This window comes from Scomber scombrus, chromosome 13 (assembly GCF_963691925.1).
Source record: "Scomber scombrus chromosome 13, fScoSco1.1, whole genome shotgun sequence".
NCBI classification, from domain to species: domain Eukaryota; kingdom Metazoa; phylum Chordata; class Actinopteri; order Scombriformes; family Scombridae; genus Scomber; species Scomber scombrus.
The window spans coordinates 13,684,651-13,702,526 of record NC_084982.1 but is presented as its reverse complement, the minus strand read 5'-3'; the positions used below and the strand labels follow the sequence as shown (position 1 = coordinate 13,702,526).

At 39.4% G+C, this 17,876-nt stretch overlaps 1 protein-coding gene across 1 annotated transcript in view; it reads right to left on the bottom strand.

The window, feature by feature from the left end:
- Nucleotides 1–17,876, bottom strand: part of LOC133992529 (dedicator of cytokinesis protein 9-like) — a 79,807-nt gene that overhangs the window by 22,542 nt on the left and 39,389 nt on the right. The window contains exons 3-16 of the mRNA XM_062431175.1: nucleotides 14,005–14,094; nucleotides 11,708–11,790; nucleotides 10,505–10,574; nucleotides 8,167–8,262; nucleotides 7,468–7,602; nucleotides 4,694–4,868; nucleotides 3,980–4,032; nucleotides 3,126–3,200; nucleotides 2,885–3,025; nucleotides 2,183–2,395; nucleotides 1,913–2,035; nucleotides 1,450–1,532; nucleotides 401–523; nucleotides 68–147 (exon numbers count right to left, since the gene is read on the bottom strand). Coding sequence (XP_062287159.1) covers nucleotides 68–147; nucleotides 401–523; nucleotides 1,450–1,532; nucleotides 1,913–2,035; nucleotides 2,183–2,395; nucleotides 2,885–3,025; nucleotides 3,126–3,200; nucleotides 3,980–4,032; nucleotides 4,694–4,868; nucleotides 7,468–7,602; nucleotides 8,167–8,262; nucleotides 10,505–10,574; nucleotides 11,708–11,790; nucleotides 14,005–14,094 — 1,540 coding nt within the window. The remainder of the gene's footprint in view (nucleotides 1–67; nucleotides 148–400; nucleotides 524–1,449; nucleotides 1,533–1,912; nucleotides 2,036–2,182; nucleotides 2,396–2,884; nucleotides 3,026–3,125; nucleotides 3,201–3,979; nucleotides 4,033–4,693; nucleotides 4,869–7,467; nucleotides 7,603–8,166; nucleotides 8,263–10,504; nucleotides 10,575–11,707; nucleotides 11,791–14,004; nucleotides 14,095–17,876) is intronic.

Here is a 17,876-nt window from a genome sequence, read left to right as displayed (position 1 = left end):
TCTGGTCTGCACAGGAACAGATTTTGTTTCTCATGTCAGACGCATGGAGTGAGCTTAGAGAGCTTACTTGTCAAGTCAGGAGCAACATTGTCAATGGTAACATCAAGGTTTCCTAGGATTACAGGCAGCTTGGCCATCTTCTCTGGCCTGAGGAAAGGCAAATAAGCTGAAGTTAAGCATTTGCTATCATCAACCAAAGACTGAATATAAAAACAGGCAGGCAGCTAAGACATGAAAAGAAAGAAATGGCATATTATCACATTTACAGATGTGAGCAAATATCTTATTTTCAATAGAAACCAAAGTACAAACTATAGGAACATATTTTCCTTTCCAGTGCATCTGTAAAATTACTCAAGACAAATTCATAATACAGTGCACTCAGAGAAGCATTACTAACTTTCTGAAGTCAGCCAGCAGTTTGAGCATGTCGTCATTGGACAGCTTGTTACTGTCCTGTCTGTACAGAGCTGAGAAACGAGCACTTTTGTCAAGTGCCCCCGAAGCATCTTTAAACAGTTGCCTGAAACAGAGAAGAGCAGAGTCAGGAACATTTCTCTTGTCCGGCACACACCTACACCTGTGTTTGTATTTGCAAAGGTATTGAATGTTGATGTTTCATTTTACAAAGGAATAATATCTACAATCTGAGGCCGAGGAAATGTCTTCAAAACACAGAAACACTTCAAAACCCAAAAGTATTCAATTAATGCTCATATAAAACAGAAAGGTAGCAAATTTGAACATTTTAAAAGGTGTGATCAAATTCTTCACATTGACTTAGGCAATCAACTGATTATTCATACTGATTAACTTACTGTCAATAACCTAATCAATTCAGTGTGCACTATTGTGACCTTTGTGAAAGATTGCACCATATACTTTTGGTGTGTGTCTGCTTGGGCTGTAGCCCTAGTAGAAAAGCAAACATATGTTTCTGATGACAAACTAAGGGTAACCGTAATTACATTCTTTGTCAAAACCAGGGGTTTTCAAAGTCTGAGGCTGTGGGCTTCCCCTCAGACAAAGCTTAGAAAAAGGCACTCTTAGTTTACATGCTTATTTTCGCTCAATTTCTAGACACCTATGGGATCATAACCATGTTTTTTGATCCCATAGATGCTCAACAATTGAACTAAGACAGCCTAATATTGCTGTTTGACATAATACAGACAACACCAAATGCATAAAAAGTCTGTCTGAGGAGATTTATTTGTTTCTGACTCTGGGAAAGTAGAAAAACCAGTAACATTCCCCCAAACTACTGTATCTCTGAATCTCTTTAACCAAATCAGACACATTTAGGCTATTCTATGTTACCTCCTATTGATAAATAATGTAATAACTAATGTCATATTTTTTTACTTCCATTCACTGAGCCTCCCCTAAAAAACAGTTTGGAGCCCCCCCGGGGAGTTTTAAAACCTCTGATCAAAAGAGATAAAGTACCTTGCTGCCCAGGCAAAAGGCATCCGGTACTGTCCCAATCGGTTACATGCCAGCTTGGCATTTTTCAGGACCTTCTGTGCCACCTGGTGGAAAACAGCAACAGTGATTTACATTTCACCATTTAGCACTGTAAAATATTCAGCACGCTGCCAGTCACAACACAAGTACACACAAAAGTCTTGATAACACGCACACACTCTTCTTCAACGATGTGCAAATACATTTCACATTTTTCTCCTCGCCTGAATCACATTACTACCCACCACGGTCCCTTCAGGGTGCACAACTTCAGTTGTACAGCCAAAGTCAATGCTTGTGTTGAGTGTCTGTGTGACTGGTCAGCGCTTAAAACAGGGATGATTATCTGCACATAATGTGGGATGATCTGGTGGAATCTGCTGAGTGCAGGGCTACACACTGCCTTGAGAGGAGGCTGGAGAGAAGTTTGTGTGTGGGTCGGTACCTTGGTGGAGTCTGAACTCTTCATGTATGGCTCGGCACAGTGGTTGATTCCTCCCTGAAGCACCTTCTCAATGCGAGCCACCAGGAAGATATCTGGATGGGGGCATGTAACCGAGAACACTACCTGTATGATAGAAGTGATGATGGATATGTTAGACCAGATCGAATATGTATTAATAGAATTAAATACAAGGCTAAAGCCACATTACTGAAGTATAGATAAGCAAAAGAAACAAGCATATTTTGTAAGTTCTTTTCCCTTTATTTTCACCTGTCTGGGATACTGCAAGGCTGTCTCTGGCACGCCGTGGACTAATCGTTGCGACTCAGGGTGGACGTCCCCGCCACCGTTAATATACTGACTGTTGTTACTGGGCACCATACCCCTGACGGACGGGTGGTTGAGGTCAACGTGGAAGTCAGAGGAGATCTTCCTGCCATTTTGGATGTCAAACAGTGACAGGGTGACATAAAATGGCTCCACCTGGAAAAACAAACAGAGTAATAATTAAACACATAATGTTTAATACAGTTTAATACATTGTATCAACCAGTCTGCATAATTAGATTATAGTGGTTATGCTGTAACACACTGCGGATAGCTATTTCAATAAAATATCAGTGGAGGGAGCTGGATTAACACTTTTTGTGGTATCTGTTCTGCGTGTGTGTGTGTGTGTGTGTGTGTGTGTGTGTTATGTCCTCGTCTTTGTGAACACACAGTATGTAGAGTATTTAATAGACAGTTTCTGCTGGGAGGGACAGCGGGACATCAGACTCCATTATACAGAGTGTTTGCCATTACTGAGCCAGTAGCCTGGTTGCTATGCCAACAAGAGTCCTTCAGTGGCTCAAATAATGAACGGAGTCCATCCGGTCGCTATAACAAACCATCTCATCCGTCTTTAGTCAGGCGGTTAATTATATTTCTGTCATTTACTGCCTATTGAGGCCAGAGAAAGATCAGTCTTACGTTTGTTGTTGGTCCTTCTTCGTTCTCAGCCACACAGCTTTGCAGATTAAATGCGAGGTCATTGCAGTTCACCATGACGCGCTTGCCAAACTTCTCCTCAAAGTGCTTCACATCCGGTTCTATTCCTGAGAAATCTAGTTTCTATAGACAGTACAATAGAAGGTATTACATTTGGGTGTTACAGTGGATCTTATTACCACATGGGAATAAGCAAACTTCAATATGCTCTACTTTCAGTTACCTGTGTGTCAGGGTCAAGAGTGAACAGCTTCAATCTGGTCTCATTCCTCATCCTGGATTCTATATCTCTTGTGCTCTGGGGAGAGAAAAGCATTTCCTAAATTGATCGAAACCACAAACTGTCTGATATGCCAGAAACACCATCTGAGAGATTTTCAGTCAGTTGGTTTTATCATTAGTACATTTTTTCATTTGGACCCATCTGGAAATGAGGCTTCATATTTTATAGGTTGATCATGTTGGGCAGACAGGCTCAGTGGTCAGAGTCAGGTGGTACAAAAATAGACTTCAGTGCAGCACACAGTAACCTGTCAAGATATTTTCCAGCTAACTGTTTCCATGCACATATGGCTTAAATATTGCCGGCTCTTCAATCAAACTTCATGCTGGTATGATACCAGCAAGAAGTTTGATTCTAAAGTACTAAATATCAATTTAGAAAAAAGCACTTTCAACCTGTAAATCATCCGGCAGCACAAAAAGCACAGATGTTTATATCCACAAAACTATAATACTTATGTGAACATTCACATCAAGGCAAGTGTTGCTTTTTTAAGACCATGATGTTTAATTTCCATTGCTGAGAAAATCCAAATAACATTCTAAGTGGAAAAGTCTATAGAGATTATCACATGACAAGAGGTCTATTTAATGTCAGATCAGACCTACAAAAACAAATGACTGGCTGAGAAATTAGGTGTGTAACCAGTAACTCTTAAATCTAAATTAAAGCCACATGTTTGCAGTTGAAGAGGCCTTCTGCCTTTTGACTTGAGGAACCAGCAATTTAATGGTGCAACTCCATGTGACGATGTCCTGAATGTGTGTGCATCTAGCTGAGAAAGCCGGACCTACCTGAAAGCTGTCCATACTGCCAGAGGAACTGTCTGATTTTCCAAGATCATCATCTAGAAAAAAAAGAAAGAAAGAAATCATTGGATGCAGGCCAAACATTGAGAGGACAAAAATAACCCCCTTGTGTTGAAAAACCTCCTTAATCTCTTACTGACGTGTAAAGTTCAGAAAACAATAATTTAGCTACACCAGAATCAGTCAGGATTGAGAGGGTGATATTACAAGTCTCAATGGCATATTTTTACGAAAGCTCAGAGAATTGTTTTTTTTTCTCATGCACAGTGTTATTAATAAAAGCTGAGGAGTTTAGGAAGATTAGTGGAGCATTTTGTGCAGAGGCATTCATTTCATTCATTCTCTTTCTTCCATGGCTAAGCCTCCTATGAGACAGGAGGTGGGTATTAAAAACCTGGGTGGTCCGGTATCACATCACCGCAGACTAAATGTATATAAAAGCAGGAAGAAGTTGAGAAGTGAGGCTTGAATGGTAAGTGGATGATGGTGTGAATGAACAGCGCCTCATTTAAAAACATCCTCAGGTACAAACAGTATGCCAGAGCAAATAAGCTGCTGAAAATCATTTGCTTGATACAGTTTGTCTAGACTATCTCAGATTGTTACTGTATGAGGACTATGAGAAGCACAAACTCCTCAATAACTTGGATAATATTTTAACAGTAATATTCATATTTGTGTTCCTTCAGGCACACACACCATCGTGAACGTCTCCATTCCTCTTCTCTTGCATGGCGATCTCAAAACTACTGTGCAAGATCTTGTTGAGTGTGTTGATCCAATCCTCCATCTCCCCTTCACTGTCTGAAGCCAGCAGGTAGGTGCTCTTATCTTGCATCTTCAGCTCGAAAGCAAATCTCCGAACCTTGTTGTTCTGCAGGTTAGATAAGAGCATGAAAGAAGAGAACATGGGGAGAAAAAAAACATATGAATTTCATAAAAAGGTTTATCTAAAATTAGAGAGCCAAGCTCTGAGGAGTTCAAAACAAAAAAGTCAGAACAAAGATTTTAGTTTTTGTAAAGCTGGGTCTCACATTTGCCAAGTATGTTGGTATCTGATATTGAATGATTGATTTACTAAGTTTTGTTTTTAACATTTAAATATCAAATACCCGACTGTGGAGATGGCAGGGCTGAAGGAATGTTTCATCTGACTCTCCAAAGCTAACAGTTAACCATTGCCAGTTCACCAGAAGGCAGATGATGTTTATTTTTTATTGTTTAAATCATAACTTGCTTCACTTAAATTTAAACCTAACCTTCACTCCTATGTATTATTCTCTTTGAACCTGCAAAAACATTGAGATTTTGTGAAAAACAAATGTTTTGAATCAAAACACTGAACTAAACACTATTTAGCTACAAAATATTTCAAAATGTGAGTCACTGTTTTGGAAAGAGATATAATTTAACTGCTGCACAAAGCAGTTAATGGATGGAGTGAGTTAGGGAGGGACAGAGTATTTCCATCTGCGCAGCAAAGCCTCCAGATCTGCCAGGACGGCAGCAGAGACTCTCTGAAGTGAGACGGCGCTGCTGAGGGGAGTCAACAGAAAATGAGCTGGATCCGCAGAGCTGAACAATAACCTCCAAACAGGTCAGGAAGAGTGATGTCACGGTCCCATTTGGGCTTTAGTATTACTCGATTACAGCCCATTCAGTATAACCTATAACTGCTGATTCAGCTGCAGTTTGTCCATGACACACATCTGCTGCTGTGACTGTGCTGAAGTCAGTTTCTACAGCTCAATAAAATATTCAAGAAGTATTTCTGTAGAGGTATGGAGAAGTCGTGTCATTATTGTGGCGCAATTGGTGGATTGTTATGTTGTTGTTATCACTATAGTTTGCCTGAAATGTTGAAACAGCAGAGTGGGAGTGATGGGAGGAAGAGTCATTATCTGCAGGCTAGCTAAGTAAACAGGGAGAGGGGTGTTTCAGACAGAAATAAAACTAGGGTCTTGATAAACACTTTATCATCTAATAGGTAGGAGGAACTGTACACATCCTCAGGGACTTTCACAGTATTATCAGTATTTGTATTCCCACTTTAGACGGTGTGTAAATGTGTGAGAAAATGCTCTGTATGTTTGAATATACTGTATGTTGGCACCTTAACAAAGCATATGAGCAGCTTGAGGCTCAGTATGATGTCACACGCCATTACAGCTGCAAAGTTAAACATCTGCCGTTCCACACGCACAGCAAATACTGCCGGCTGAGTTTAAGTTATATGATCTCTGTAACTTCAACAGAGCAGAAAACTATACAGTATGTAGCTTAAAATAGGCTGTGCAATGCTGTTGCATAACATAAGCAGTGCCAATTAGCAGTGGGCTAATCACCAACATAACAGTATACTGATTAAAGTACAGGCTCTGTACTTTAGTCAGTATACCAGGCTCACGGTAAGTGTATAATCAACTAAATCACCTTCACAAGAGCGTCTCCTTAATTGGATGTATTTTCCAGTTGAAACAGAATAGAAGTGGGATGAAACACTGGAGTGGCTTATTCAAAAACATAAAACAGTGGGAGATGAATTTTATGGTTAAATAAGTTTAAGTAAAAAATGGAGGAAAATAAAGTTTTACTGCGTTTAGTTCAAAATATTGTGGCACAGAAAACTTGCAAAGGCTTATATCTCTCATCTGATTGATCTGAACCTTCTTACTTCACTCAGTCCACCCCTAAAGAATAACAGAGTGAAGATCTGTCTTTGAAAACAATGTGGTGTGGAGGTTCAGGGGAACTCGTGGGACAATTTGGATACCATGACCTGCACTGCTAAAGCCTCCACACATCTTAAAGGATTTAAATACCAACTGTACCCCTCTCCTCCTTCTACCTTCAGCCAACAACTCTTCCCCTCTGCATGATAGAAGTCAGGAGGTCCTGGTGAAACAATCAACCTTCCTTCTCATAACACATTCCACAATAAATATCTGATTAATGCCCGCTGGGTGCCTTAGTCAAATGAGGTCTTTCTATCTATTGAGATGATGGACAGATGATAATAAACCCAGTAAGTCTTGGTCTACATTCAGATGGAATCGATTGTGAGGCAGTGGACGGAAGTGAGACCTCAGCATTCACCTTGTTTCACCAGTGGAGAGTCAACAGTAAAGCTGACCTTAGGGAAAACAGAGCTCAGGTTTCAGGGAAATGGACCTTTCAGCAGCAGTCCACCATTGTTAAAGCAATTTGTTTTGAAAGGTTTCAAGTTATATTTTTTTGCTTTACCCTGCAAGATGGGAAATACATTTATGGAGACAAGAAGTGTGCAGAGGAAGTTGCTGTGGCTGCATTCTAAGTTTATTCCCGGTAAATGGCATTTTAATTTCCAGTGAGGACCTGGTTACACCCTGTACTACTACGGCGCCAGCAGGGATATCCCGTTTGGCACCAGGGTCACTGTAGTTTAACAATCACTGCCTTCATGCCAGAGATGATTGGAATATTTTAGTGCATACCTGAACAACACCCATACAGGAGTCCAAGAAAATGGTTCCTTTGGGCTCTTTGGAGATCTTCTCATCCTTGTAGAAGTTCAAATTGTAAGAACCATCGCCCAGCTGGGTCAAATGGAAATATCTCCTTTTGAACGACTGAAATAAGAAGAAGAAATAACATTACATTTTTCAGTTATTAGGAAAGAAAATGCAACATTTGGTAATAATAATTTAAAGTAGCGTGCACCCTGAGTATAATATCAGATCAGGCTCCCAGTCAAAAGAAGCAATATAACTAATAAAAGCACACATAACTAATAAAAACGGGTATTAAACTTAGGCAACCAGTGGATAGTCATAGAAATACAGTGTTTCTATGACTTTCTCATTTAAGGGAACATGGACAAGTTATGTGGAGATGAAGATCACCTTCATTGCAAAGAACAATCATATTGAGGGCATGGACAATATGGACATTAAGGCAACTAAGTAAAGAATATCTGTCCCACTTGCTTTCTCTCTCTTGATGATATTTATATTCTTTATGAAAAATCTTAAATAATTCTGGATAAAAAGTGACAAAAATTAGGACCCAGACTCCTCACAGTGTGTGGGTATAAATCTGTTTTAATCCTTACATCATATCGTAACTACATACTAACAATAAACCATACAGTTTTTGTAATCTGTAAAATAATGTGGTGCTCCCCACTGTCTCACCCTCATTGTAACACTGATGGCACTGTTCATGTTGCCTTTATAGAGCCAGCCATGTTTGGTGATCCCGCCTTTCTGGGATCCTAGGGAGGCCGTGTCCTGCAGGAGACACAGACATGAGATGAAACAACATAAAATACAGTCATGGTGTACCCACTGCAAGGAAGAACTTCTTAAAATACTGGTTTTCCATACAACATATTCACAAATGGAATAAAGTCATTTCACATTTTTTCATACTGAAACAAGTTACAACACTCTAAAATGGCACAAATAACTCCTCAAAATGGTTTCAAAGAAACTGTCCAAAATAAACAGATATGCAGAGAAAACACTGGCATATTTGACTTAAAGTAGACTCATCAACAGGAGCATCATATCATAATATCATATCACCAATGTTCGTCCACTGCCCAGTGCAACACACCCTGCCGAAGAATTGGCTTATTGTGCTGAACACCTTTGATCTTGTAGTTTGAGATGACACAGAGCCCAACATGATGTAGGTCTGTCTTAGTCCAAACAAGCAGGCAGAAGAACATTAAACAAACTATGACTGTGAACCCAAATAAACATCTCAGTTTTCACAGCAGATCCCTGACACAAGGACATGATCGCCTCACACTTGTAAGGTGGGATATCATGAGATCACGTCCTGCACTGACAGGGGTTACACGTGACAAAACACAAAGCTACCAAGATCCACCGGTCATAATGATCTGTCAAAATAAACCAATTAGGAGAGGAATGAATAGGGAGGAGATGGGGGCAAACTACAAAGCCATGTCCTGGTTTAGATCATCCCTGCACTTAAATAAGATGTGCCATTTACAGTTAGACTCCAGACTTTGAAGGACTACAATAAGGAGCTGTATACCTGACACTTTCACACAGTGAAAAGAGTAAATGGCCTTTCAAGATGTAATAATTTCTGGTCCAGCTTCTTCTTCTTCTTTCTCTTTTCTCAGTCTCGTAAAGAAAACAGGGATTTTTAAAAAAGTACTGGCAGGAATTATAATATCTTTAATGTGCCTCATGGAGTGATCGGAAAAGCATCTGGAAAGGTTCGGCGCCTATTTCTCCTCGTCAAAGTCTAGACAACATTCACCAGTCCCCCGAGAGGCACACAAATCCATATAAATCCTCCAATTTGCTCCAGAAAACTTTGTCAAGGACAGATAAGAGACTGCCAACCGAACAGTTTAACTTAAGTCAAACAAAGTGAAGACGAATCAAACCAAACAACCAATGTTTCAAGTATTCCAAAACACACAATTGTAAAAAATTATTTATTATTTAAATATTATTTATTTGGGGGGATTTTGGTCGGGCGGAATTCATATCCTTTTCTTTCATCTGCACACGCAACCTCCCTGTTTGGGAAACAAATCTTGGCATGACTGTGGGAGGATGAAGGCCAGAAAAAGATAGAGGGAAGAGTTTAATGAGGATTTATTTGGATCTTGTCAGCGCCTGTGTTGAGGTCCTGACAGAGGTAAGGTTGACTGTGAGGCAGAGCAGGAGAGACCTTGACCTATGATGACCTGACAGAGCATGACACTCTCAAGAACGCACTTCCCTCAGCTGCATGAACTGCAGTAACACACAGTTAAAAGGAGCAAAAACACCTTGTTTTGTTTTCTAAAAACACTAAAAAGTCCTGTATCTTTCATTTTTAACAGTCAAGCATACTTTCTGGCCTGTAGGAGGCATAGTTTGACATATCATATGAGGGGAGTAGGTCAGGATCATCATCATACATCTTGTGGAACAGTGTGATCTTAAACTGTGTTAGATAACACTGGTTTCAGTCACAGCTTCGTATCATCTCTGAACTTTGACTCCCATCAAATCTGAGCGTCTGTCAGGTGGCTTATTAGCCTCCTCGCTCCGTGGTCTCACAAGCCATTCCAAAGGCAACAAATGCTCATTTAAAATACCCACCCATTCTGTCATACATGAATAACAGAGGATGAAAAGATTCAAATGCTGTACAGGGGTCTTGAAAATTTCATTGTGGACAAAAAAAAGGCCCATTTGGGACATGGTGTGCCAACGAGAGTATTTAAGTGTAATTAGACTTAATTCTTTCCATTAAATTCAGCTATTAGACACAAAAATGCCTTTTATCTATTTAACAACTACAGTAAAACCAAAACTGATGACTAGAATAAGACGCATTTAGCTGCATGCAGTCTTTTCAGGGGCGAGGTTTTTATTAAAAGGGGTATGACACTAAGCAGAAATGCGATCTACAAACAAGATAACTCAAATGTGCATTGAACACTGTACATGAAAAGTAGGTAAAGCTTCTACACACTGAAGAAGGATAGAAACTCACCTCATCTTTATCCACATCCTCATCCACTTCAAAAACATGAACCGCCAGTTTATCAGGTCTGGACACTTTGCTGTGAAATATCATATCAATTCTCATTAACAGGCAGATTAAAACAACAGATAGTATCATTAAGAAGTGCGACAGATGACCGCAGTAACACACTACTCAATTGTGAGCACACTTCTGAGGAAATGGCACCATTACTTATCGTATCTATTTTACAATTTGATTCAGGGTAATATTAATTAATTAGGTTTTTTTTTTATTCCCACATATTTGTCTGATTGTTGTAGCTATTAGTTACTTACTAGATTAAGATCATACATGCATCACAAGCTCATATAATATGATGTCTGATTAATTTACCACTTCTTTACAAATAAAACATTTACTTTTCATATCTAAGTTTAACGGGTTAAGTCTGAATATATTTAAAAGCACATAAGGGTCTAAAGTGGTGTGACTGTGATTATCAGATTTTTCCTCATGTGTTTGTCTTTTTTCCCCCCTTTATTTTGATTATATGAAGCTGTCTCGAGAAAGTCAGAGTAAATGCGTACTCCAGCAGAGGGGAAAACCAACACTTGACTTTTTCATGGAAACATGTTAAGGTGAAAACTGACTGTTGGAAAATGAATATGTGCCAAAGGTGAGAATTACTTGAAATGTAAAAATAGTGTCAGGTTTTTAACAGGCAAACCACGTCACTGTGTATTGTTTTAACTTCCCCAGGTTCAGTAAAGTGAGAAAACATTTGGCAGCAGTGATAGTGTGAAGGTCACTGTCAACTCATAATGACAATAAAACAGATATACATATGGGAAGAGGCTGGAGCTGATGACACAATCTCCCGACAATGAGGGTGTTTTCCACTTGAGCTGCAGTTGGGAATTATCCAGTTCATCATAAAAAGGAAACACTTTTTTGGTAAGGAAATAAGAATTATTGGTATGCTGCGTTTCCTTGTAATCAAGTCACGTCAACATTGTGTCAAAAACAAAAAGGTGACGACTTGTCCCGGTGATCCGAAAACACAAACAAATCTGGTGTGTGTACTGTGTGTTTTAGTTTAAAATCTCTGGCATCCATGTATTTTACGGAGTAGTTGTTGTTACTTGCCCATCATAAGAATGTCCCAGCACACTAGCCCATTAACTCTGTGAATATAGTGTACAGTAGTACAGAAACTAACCAAACACTTACATTGGAAGCTGTCGAAAGTCTCCAGAATAGTCCTCATACTTGTAGTTGACGACATGCCAGTCAGTTTTGTAGGTCTTAATGCACTGAGAAGACAAAATTAAAACTGATTACAAACCATTCTAATATACTGTACAGTGTGTCAACACTACACAATATACAGTACAGTAGGACTTAAGGACTTTGTTAGGGTGTCATTATGCTTTACACAAACAAGTTCATACGACATGTTGGCCAATCACATCTGCAGGCTAGTGTTTGTAGCTGTCCCGAACAGTGACACTTAAATGCAAGGTGAAAATCAGCCATCACAGAGAGGGATGAGATGCAGTGTTATAATATGGGAATAGTCTTTGTTGTTCACATGAAAAGTGATGGTCAAACCCTGGCCAATCGCTGTGTGGAGCGGCCATAATTGTTGGATTGTCTGTTTTGGAAAGTGACAGAAATGATCAGACACATCCCCAGTAATTTCAACTTTGGGAAGGTGTTGGAGGAAGAGGTTTAAGACACTGTTTGACTGTCTGACAAGCATTTTGACTGAAGCATACTGACACCTTAAATATAAGGTTTTCCACTCTAACACAGGCTTGTAGTCAGATTATCATTAAATATTAGCCACTGAGCAGAAATAAATCCACAAGATTAAAGAGTGTAAAAAAAGTACACTGTTTAAGTATTGTACTGTGGTTGCCACAACAATCTCTTCATCATAAAAAAAGCACAATAACAATAAACAGTTAGGTTTCAATACAGTGAAATCTAAAAAGATGAGTGTGCAGTGAGTGTTCACACTTCACCCCAGTCTAACATCCACCAACACAAACTGGGAGGGAGTGTATCTGTATCTCTGTTACTTGAAAAAAAAGACATCTGTTCATTGTTAGAAACAGTGATAGGAGCAGCTCACTTATTTTCCAGAAATGCAGGCCGTTTACAAGAACTGCCCTGACGGGCAGATAAAATGCAACCTGATCAGGAGAGTAATAGGAAAAACAGAGACTCTCGCTGGGTTGATCTTCACAGCTGTCCTGGTGATGTCACACAACACACCACTGAGAGTTTTTTTTGTATCTTTAAGGCATCAAGCACGTCTCCCTTAACAGTGACCTTTGACCTGGAAGGTGAACCTTCAGCAGCCAGTTGGTCTCTGGCTTAAAAAAGACAGTAAGAGCAGTGTGCATGGGCCTGATGGTTAACCACTGTAATGGTTAGAGGAAAATACATTCCCTTTCTCTTAGCCATAATTCATTATTTTATCAGCAGCAACTGGAAATAACTCACAACATGCATTTGTTCATTCCCGCAGCAATCAAATTATTTAACTGACATCTGAGCGACTTCCATGTGTGTTCTTATTGTCTTATGCTGCGTCAAAAGTGACTTTAAGATTTGAAAAAATATTGAAGTGAGCATCACAGCTGAATCATTTGACAGCAAACAAGTTCAAGACTCAACACAGATAGGCAGCACTGTAAACAAACACTGAACCCCCCCCCCCCCCCCCAGATATTTGATAAACCTGTGGAATTTAATAGCTCATTATTTCCCTGACATAAATAGATACAGCTGAGGAAATTCAGTACAAATAGTCAAGTTGATTTGACAGCCTCCATTAATGATCTGTAATGAGCACAGTCCCAGTTTACGCAACAGCTTCTACAGGCTACACAAAGTTGAATGGATGCTCCAGTTAAGTGGACACATGAAATTAAGAGGTTTCCTGATCTGCTCTGATGTGCTACATACATTACTGCTAATTCTAGGTAACAAATTGGGTAAGGACTCGCATTAGTGTCAGTGTTTTGCAGTGATGAGTGTGTGTGCTGTACTGTATGAGGAAGCACTTCCGAACCTCTTGTACCAGACTCTGCATGCACTAACACCAGGTTTAAGTATTAAATAGACTTTATTTGTTTCATTAGTTATAATACTTGATGTTTTACTTATTGGCTATTTGCATAGCAGAATTAATTGTTGTATGTAAATGCACTTATGTGTGCTCATCATATCCTAATTATAAAAAATGAGTTGATCTTAGTTTAAAGATGTTTGTTAGTGTCAGTGGTTCAGTTGCTTATGTAGGATTACTGCTCCTGAATGTCCAAAGTATTTCCCTTAAATGTACCTTTAATTAAACTTTCTTTTATTTGAGAACATCATTTCTACATCATATTTTTATCTACATGTTTTAGTGTTTTGCTGACACATATTGAGAGGAATATTCATATTCATGCGTCCTTTTTATGGCTTAAAAAGGTTGTTTCTGTACCATATGTGTTCTGTTTAATTCAGCTTACCTCTTGGACGAACAGGCTCTGGGCCTCTCTCTCTGCATTTTCAGGCACTGTGGGGTAGAGACTTCTCCCTTGCCGCCTCAAAGTTGAAATCTGCAAGACAAAACAAGAATTGGCTCAACAAGAGAAACATCCCAGGGGAAATTACAACAGACCACAACACAGTAATAATCAACACAGTAAAAGTGAAATGTGGAAGACATTTCTCAAGCTGGACACCTTTTCCTGGTATTATAGTTTGTGGTCTCAGCTGGACACAATTGCATATTGTTTTATGCTAGAGAAAGGGCCCATGTCTTTCTGAGGGTTCAACAGGGCAGAGTGTGCGGGAGGCAGGATGCTTGTTCATACTGCTCATCTCCAGGACCCACAGACACACCCTGAATCTGGCTCTCTGCCACTGTTGTACAAGCAGTCTCTGATTAATCGGCATCTCAGTGCCTCTAATGCTTCCCTAAAGTATTTCTCTAATGACCAGTAGGTTCAGTCTGCACTCAGGACAAACTGCAGTTTCACAGCAGGCATGAGACTTTAAGTATATTCCCCCAATCATATTTACAATACACAATCCAGCATATAAAGTTAATACATTTTGACGCCATAAGAAAATAACCAATAACCTTTCTTTTTCATTCATCCACTCTACAGATACAGAATAATGCTTTCCTAAAAGTTTCCTTAATGAGAAAAACATCCACTTGGAGTGATTACTGTATATAATTGACTGCTATGCAGGATATACTGTTTAACTTTTTGGCACACATTATAATAAATTAATTGTGGTTATAAATGCAAACTGCTTTGCAAGTGCTCATTCAGTATTGTGTTTGAATTACAACATGATAGAGACATTTTTAGACCTCTCTTCCAACATTTGGCCCCCTGACGTTTTAAAGAGACTAGAAACAGAACACAAATAATGTCTCAAAGAGACACCAGAGAGGACTTGCCTCATGTGACTGATATAGAAGGAAAAATGTCAAACAAATATGGTCAAAACAAGAAGAAACATCATATTCCCTTCTTGACTTTCATTCATCAACACCCCTCCAAGGGATATGTGACTTCCAGTAAAGTATTTAGCGATAAATCAAAATTTGTACAGGTTTTTCAAGACAGCAGGAAATCATAAACTGTTTTTTCGTTTTTTCAAACAACAGTTTGTTCAAACTTGAGTAAAATACTGCAATGAGCAACAACATTTCCATCAAGTCTTTGCAGGAGGATTAATTCTGGCAGCTAAAACTAGAGTGCATTTGACCTTGCATAATCCCCGTGAGCAAGAGTGAAATATAAATACAAGCATTAAGTAATCAGCTGACTTAGTTAAAAGGAAACATGTGAATTCTGGCTTTGTGTGGGTCAAATGCTTCTCTGATGTGAGTGCGGGCAGCGTTTTCTATGACTGTGAGGGATTCAGACAATACCTCAATTATACTAACACATTTATGAAAGAAATGTGTTCTCTGTAGAAATATGTTCCATGTCATTAGTTTACAGTCCAATTTACTGCAAACCTAACTGAATGACACTATTTAAACCAAACTGTAAGTGTATCTATTGAAGAACAAAGTCAAGTGCTAACCACATATGACAGCCAAATGTGTTTTGTGATCTCCAAATATTTTTATGTCCGAAACAAATTTACACACACACATATAAGAAGATAAATTGCATAACACAGTTTTCAATGCTAATGCATGATACTCAAATACAAGCGACAAAATCAGCTTTAAGACTGTTTCAAAAGAACTGATTAGGTTGAGTACAAATAATGATAATTCACACAATAATCATGATCACTTCATCATTGTGTCTTGAATGTCACTAAGGTATTTTGTCTCCCTATTCTCCAAAATGAGCTTGCATTAGGTGTCGGACAAATTCCATACCGAGCTCGTATTTGTGAACTTGAAGTCTCCCTTTCCTCTCTGCTAGCCAGGTTTCCTGCAAGGGAGATGGTAATCTTTGCAATCCAAGCAGCAGAAGTAAACAGGCATAGAGGTAAGAGGGAGCCAGGAAGTGGGCAACAGGAAGCATTTAATTGGGCTACAAGTCACCAGGGAGAGCCGTAAGATTCTCTGGTGAAAGAAGTCTAAAATTAGGATGGGATATAGCTGTCCTCAGCAGGAAACCACAAACGTTTTATTTGCAAAATCCTTCTACTTTCTCAACTTGACCTGAACTGAAATGCAAATATGAATGTTAATGCTTCAGCACTAATCGCATGCATCCTGGTTTCAACCTGATATTGAATTCATACAGCATCTCCAGCCATTTGGAAAAGTGGTTATAGTAAAGGGAAAAAGTTGTAGAGCTGAAAAGATCAGTGTATTAATCACTTTCCTCTGTTTAATATCAAAGTAAACTTTTGCACTGTTTGTTAGACAAAAAGAGATCTAAAGATATCACCTTGACTCCTTGACATTTTACAGCATAAATGGTTAACAGATTGATCAACAAATTAACTGGCAGATTAAACAACAGTTGCAGATGTGAGCTTCGTTAGTGAGTTTAAGTACACCTCAAATTGAAGAAAGGAGGAATGGAAAGGCTGGTAATCCTGGGCAAATTTCTCCAGAAACCTTTCAGAGAGAGCACAGAGAAACCTGCACACTACTCCACTTTGCTAACAACTTCCAGATCAAAACCAGATGGAGATGATATAAACATTGCCTCACAAAAGAACAGTACCAAACACAATTTTGTGCCAGTGAAGATAATATAAGATATTGACCTGATAGTGGTTTCTATTGTGGAGGAACAGCCAAACACAGGATTTATACAAAAATAACCCACTGACAGAGGAGCTCTTTCTGCTTGTTTTGGACTTGATTTATGACCAACTCACACTGTATACTTAGCACTGTCTCTCTGTATGAAATGAATACATACTGGCCTCACCTCCTTTCACTTAAAGCTACCCTTACCTTTGTAACAGTTTTACACATTTTGTTTAGGTTAAAATGCTATTAATAAGGTAATGGCACTCTAAAATGTTAGAGAGATCCACCAGGCATAGAAACTAATCATTATTCCATTCTCATAATATTCTGTCAAAACTCTGACCAATCATATTATTCGGTCCGAATGACATGATTGGCTGAGCGACCTGCCTATTTTCCCCTTCCGCATTACGTAATCGCGCGCGCACTCCCACCCGGAAGAGAGTCTGTTGTGGATCCACAGCATTATAATACATCCATGATCCACGGAGATAGCCGTAAACAGCCAGCAGTGACTGACAATGACCGACAAAAGCAGGCCACGGCTTCCACCTCCAGCCACTCCCACGGGGAAAAAGAAAACTACATCGGAAAACTATTGTAGTGCACGTTCGCGAAGGCGGAGGTGAAGGGAGTGCAGGGGTGGGACATAGGAGGGAGGAGGGTTTGTTGCTGTTCAAGTTTTTTCAAAGTGCTGTGTGAAATGCAAGAAAGGTAAGAGTCCCTTTAAAGCACCCAGCACTAAAAGGTCCCTGACACAGAAGCTGATTGATTAAAACCTTGAACAACACTCTGTGGAGGCCGGAACAGATGTTAGGTTCAATCACTGTACCTCTGGTGTTTTTTTTTCCTTGTTCAGAATCACCTGTCAGCCCCTGACAACGTACTGTTTGTGTGTGAAGCTGGTATGTTATGTTCATAACAGCAGGCTAGAGGAGCGTGATACAAGAGAAGACAAAGTCAAGGCTACCCTGCTGTAACTGAGCACCCAGCTGCCAGGTCTCTGCAAACAGAAAAAAAGTTCTGCAACAACCCCTGGCTTTATCCAGAGTTCAAAACACTTAATATTCCCTTTTTGTCTTTCAGTCTATTCAATATAAACTCCTTCATGCTCATTAAGATGAGTTTGTACAGTGCTCTGACAGTGTT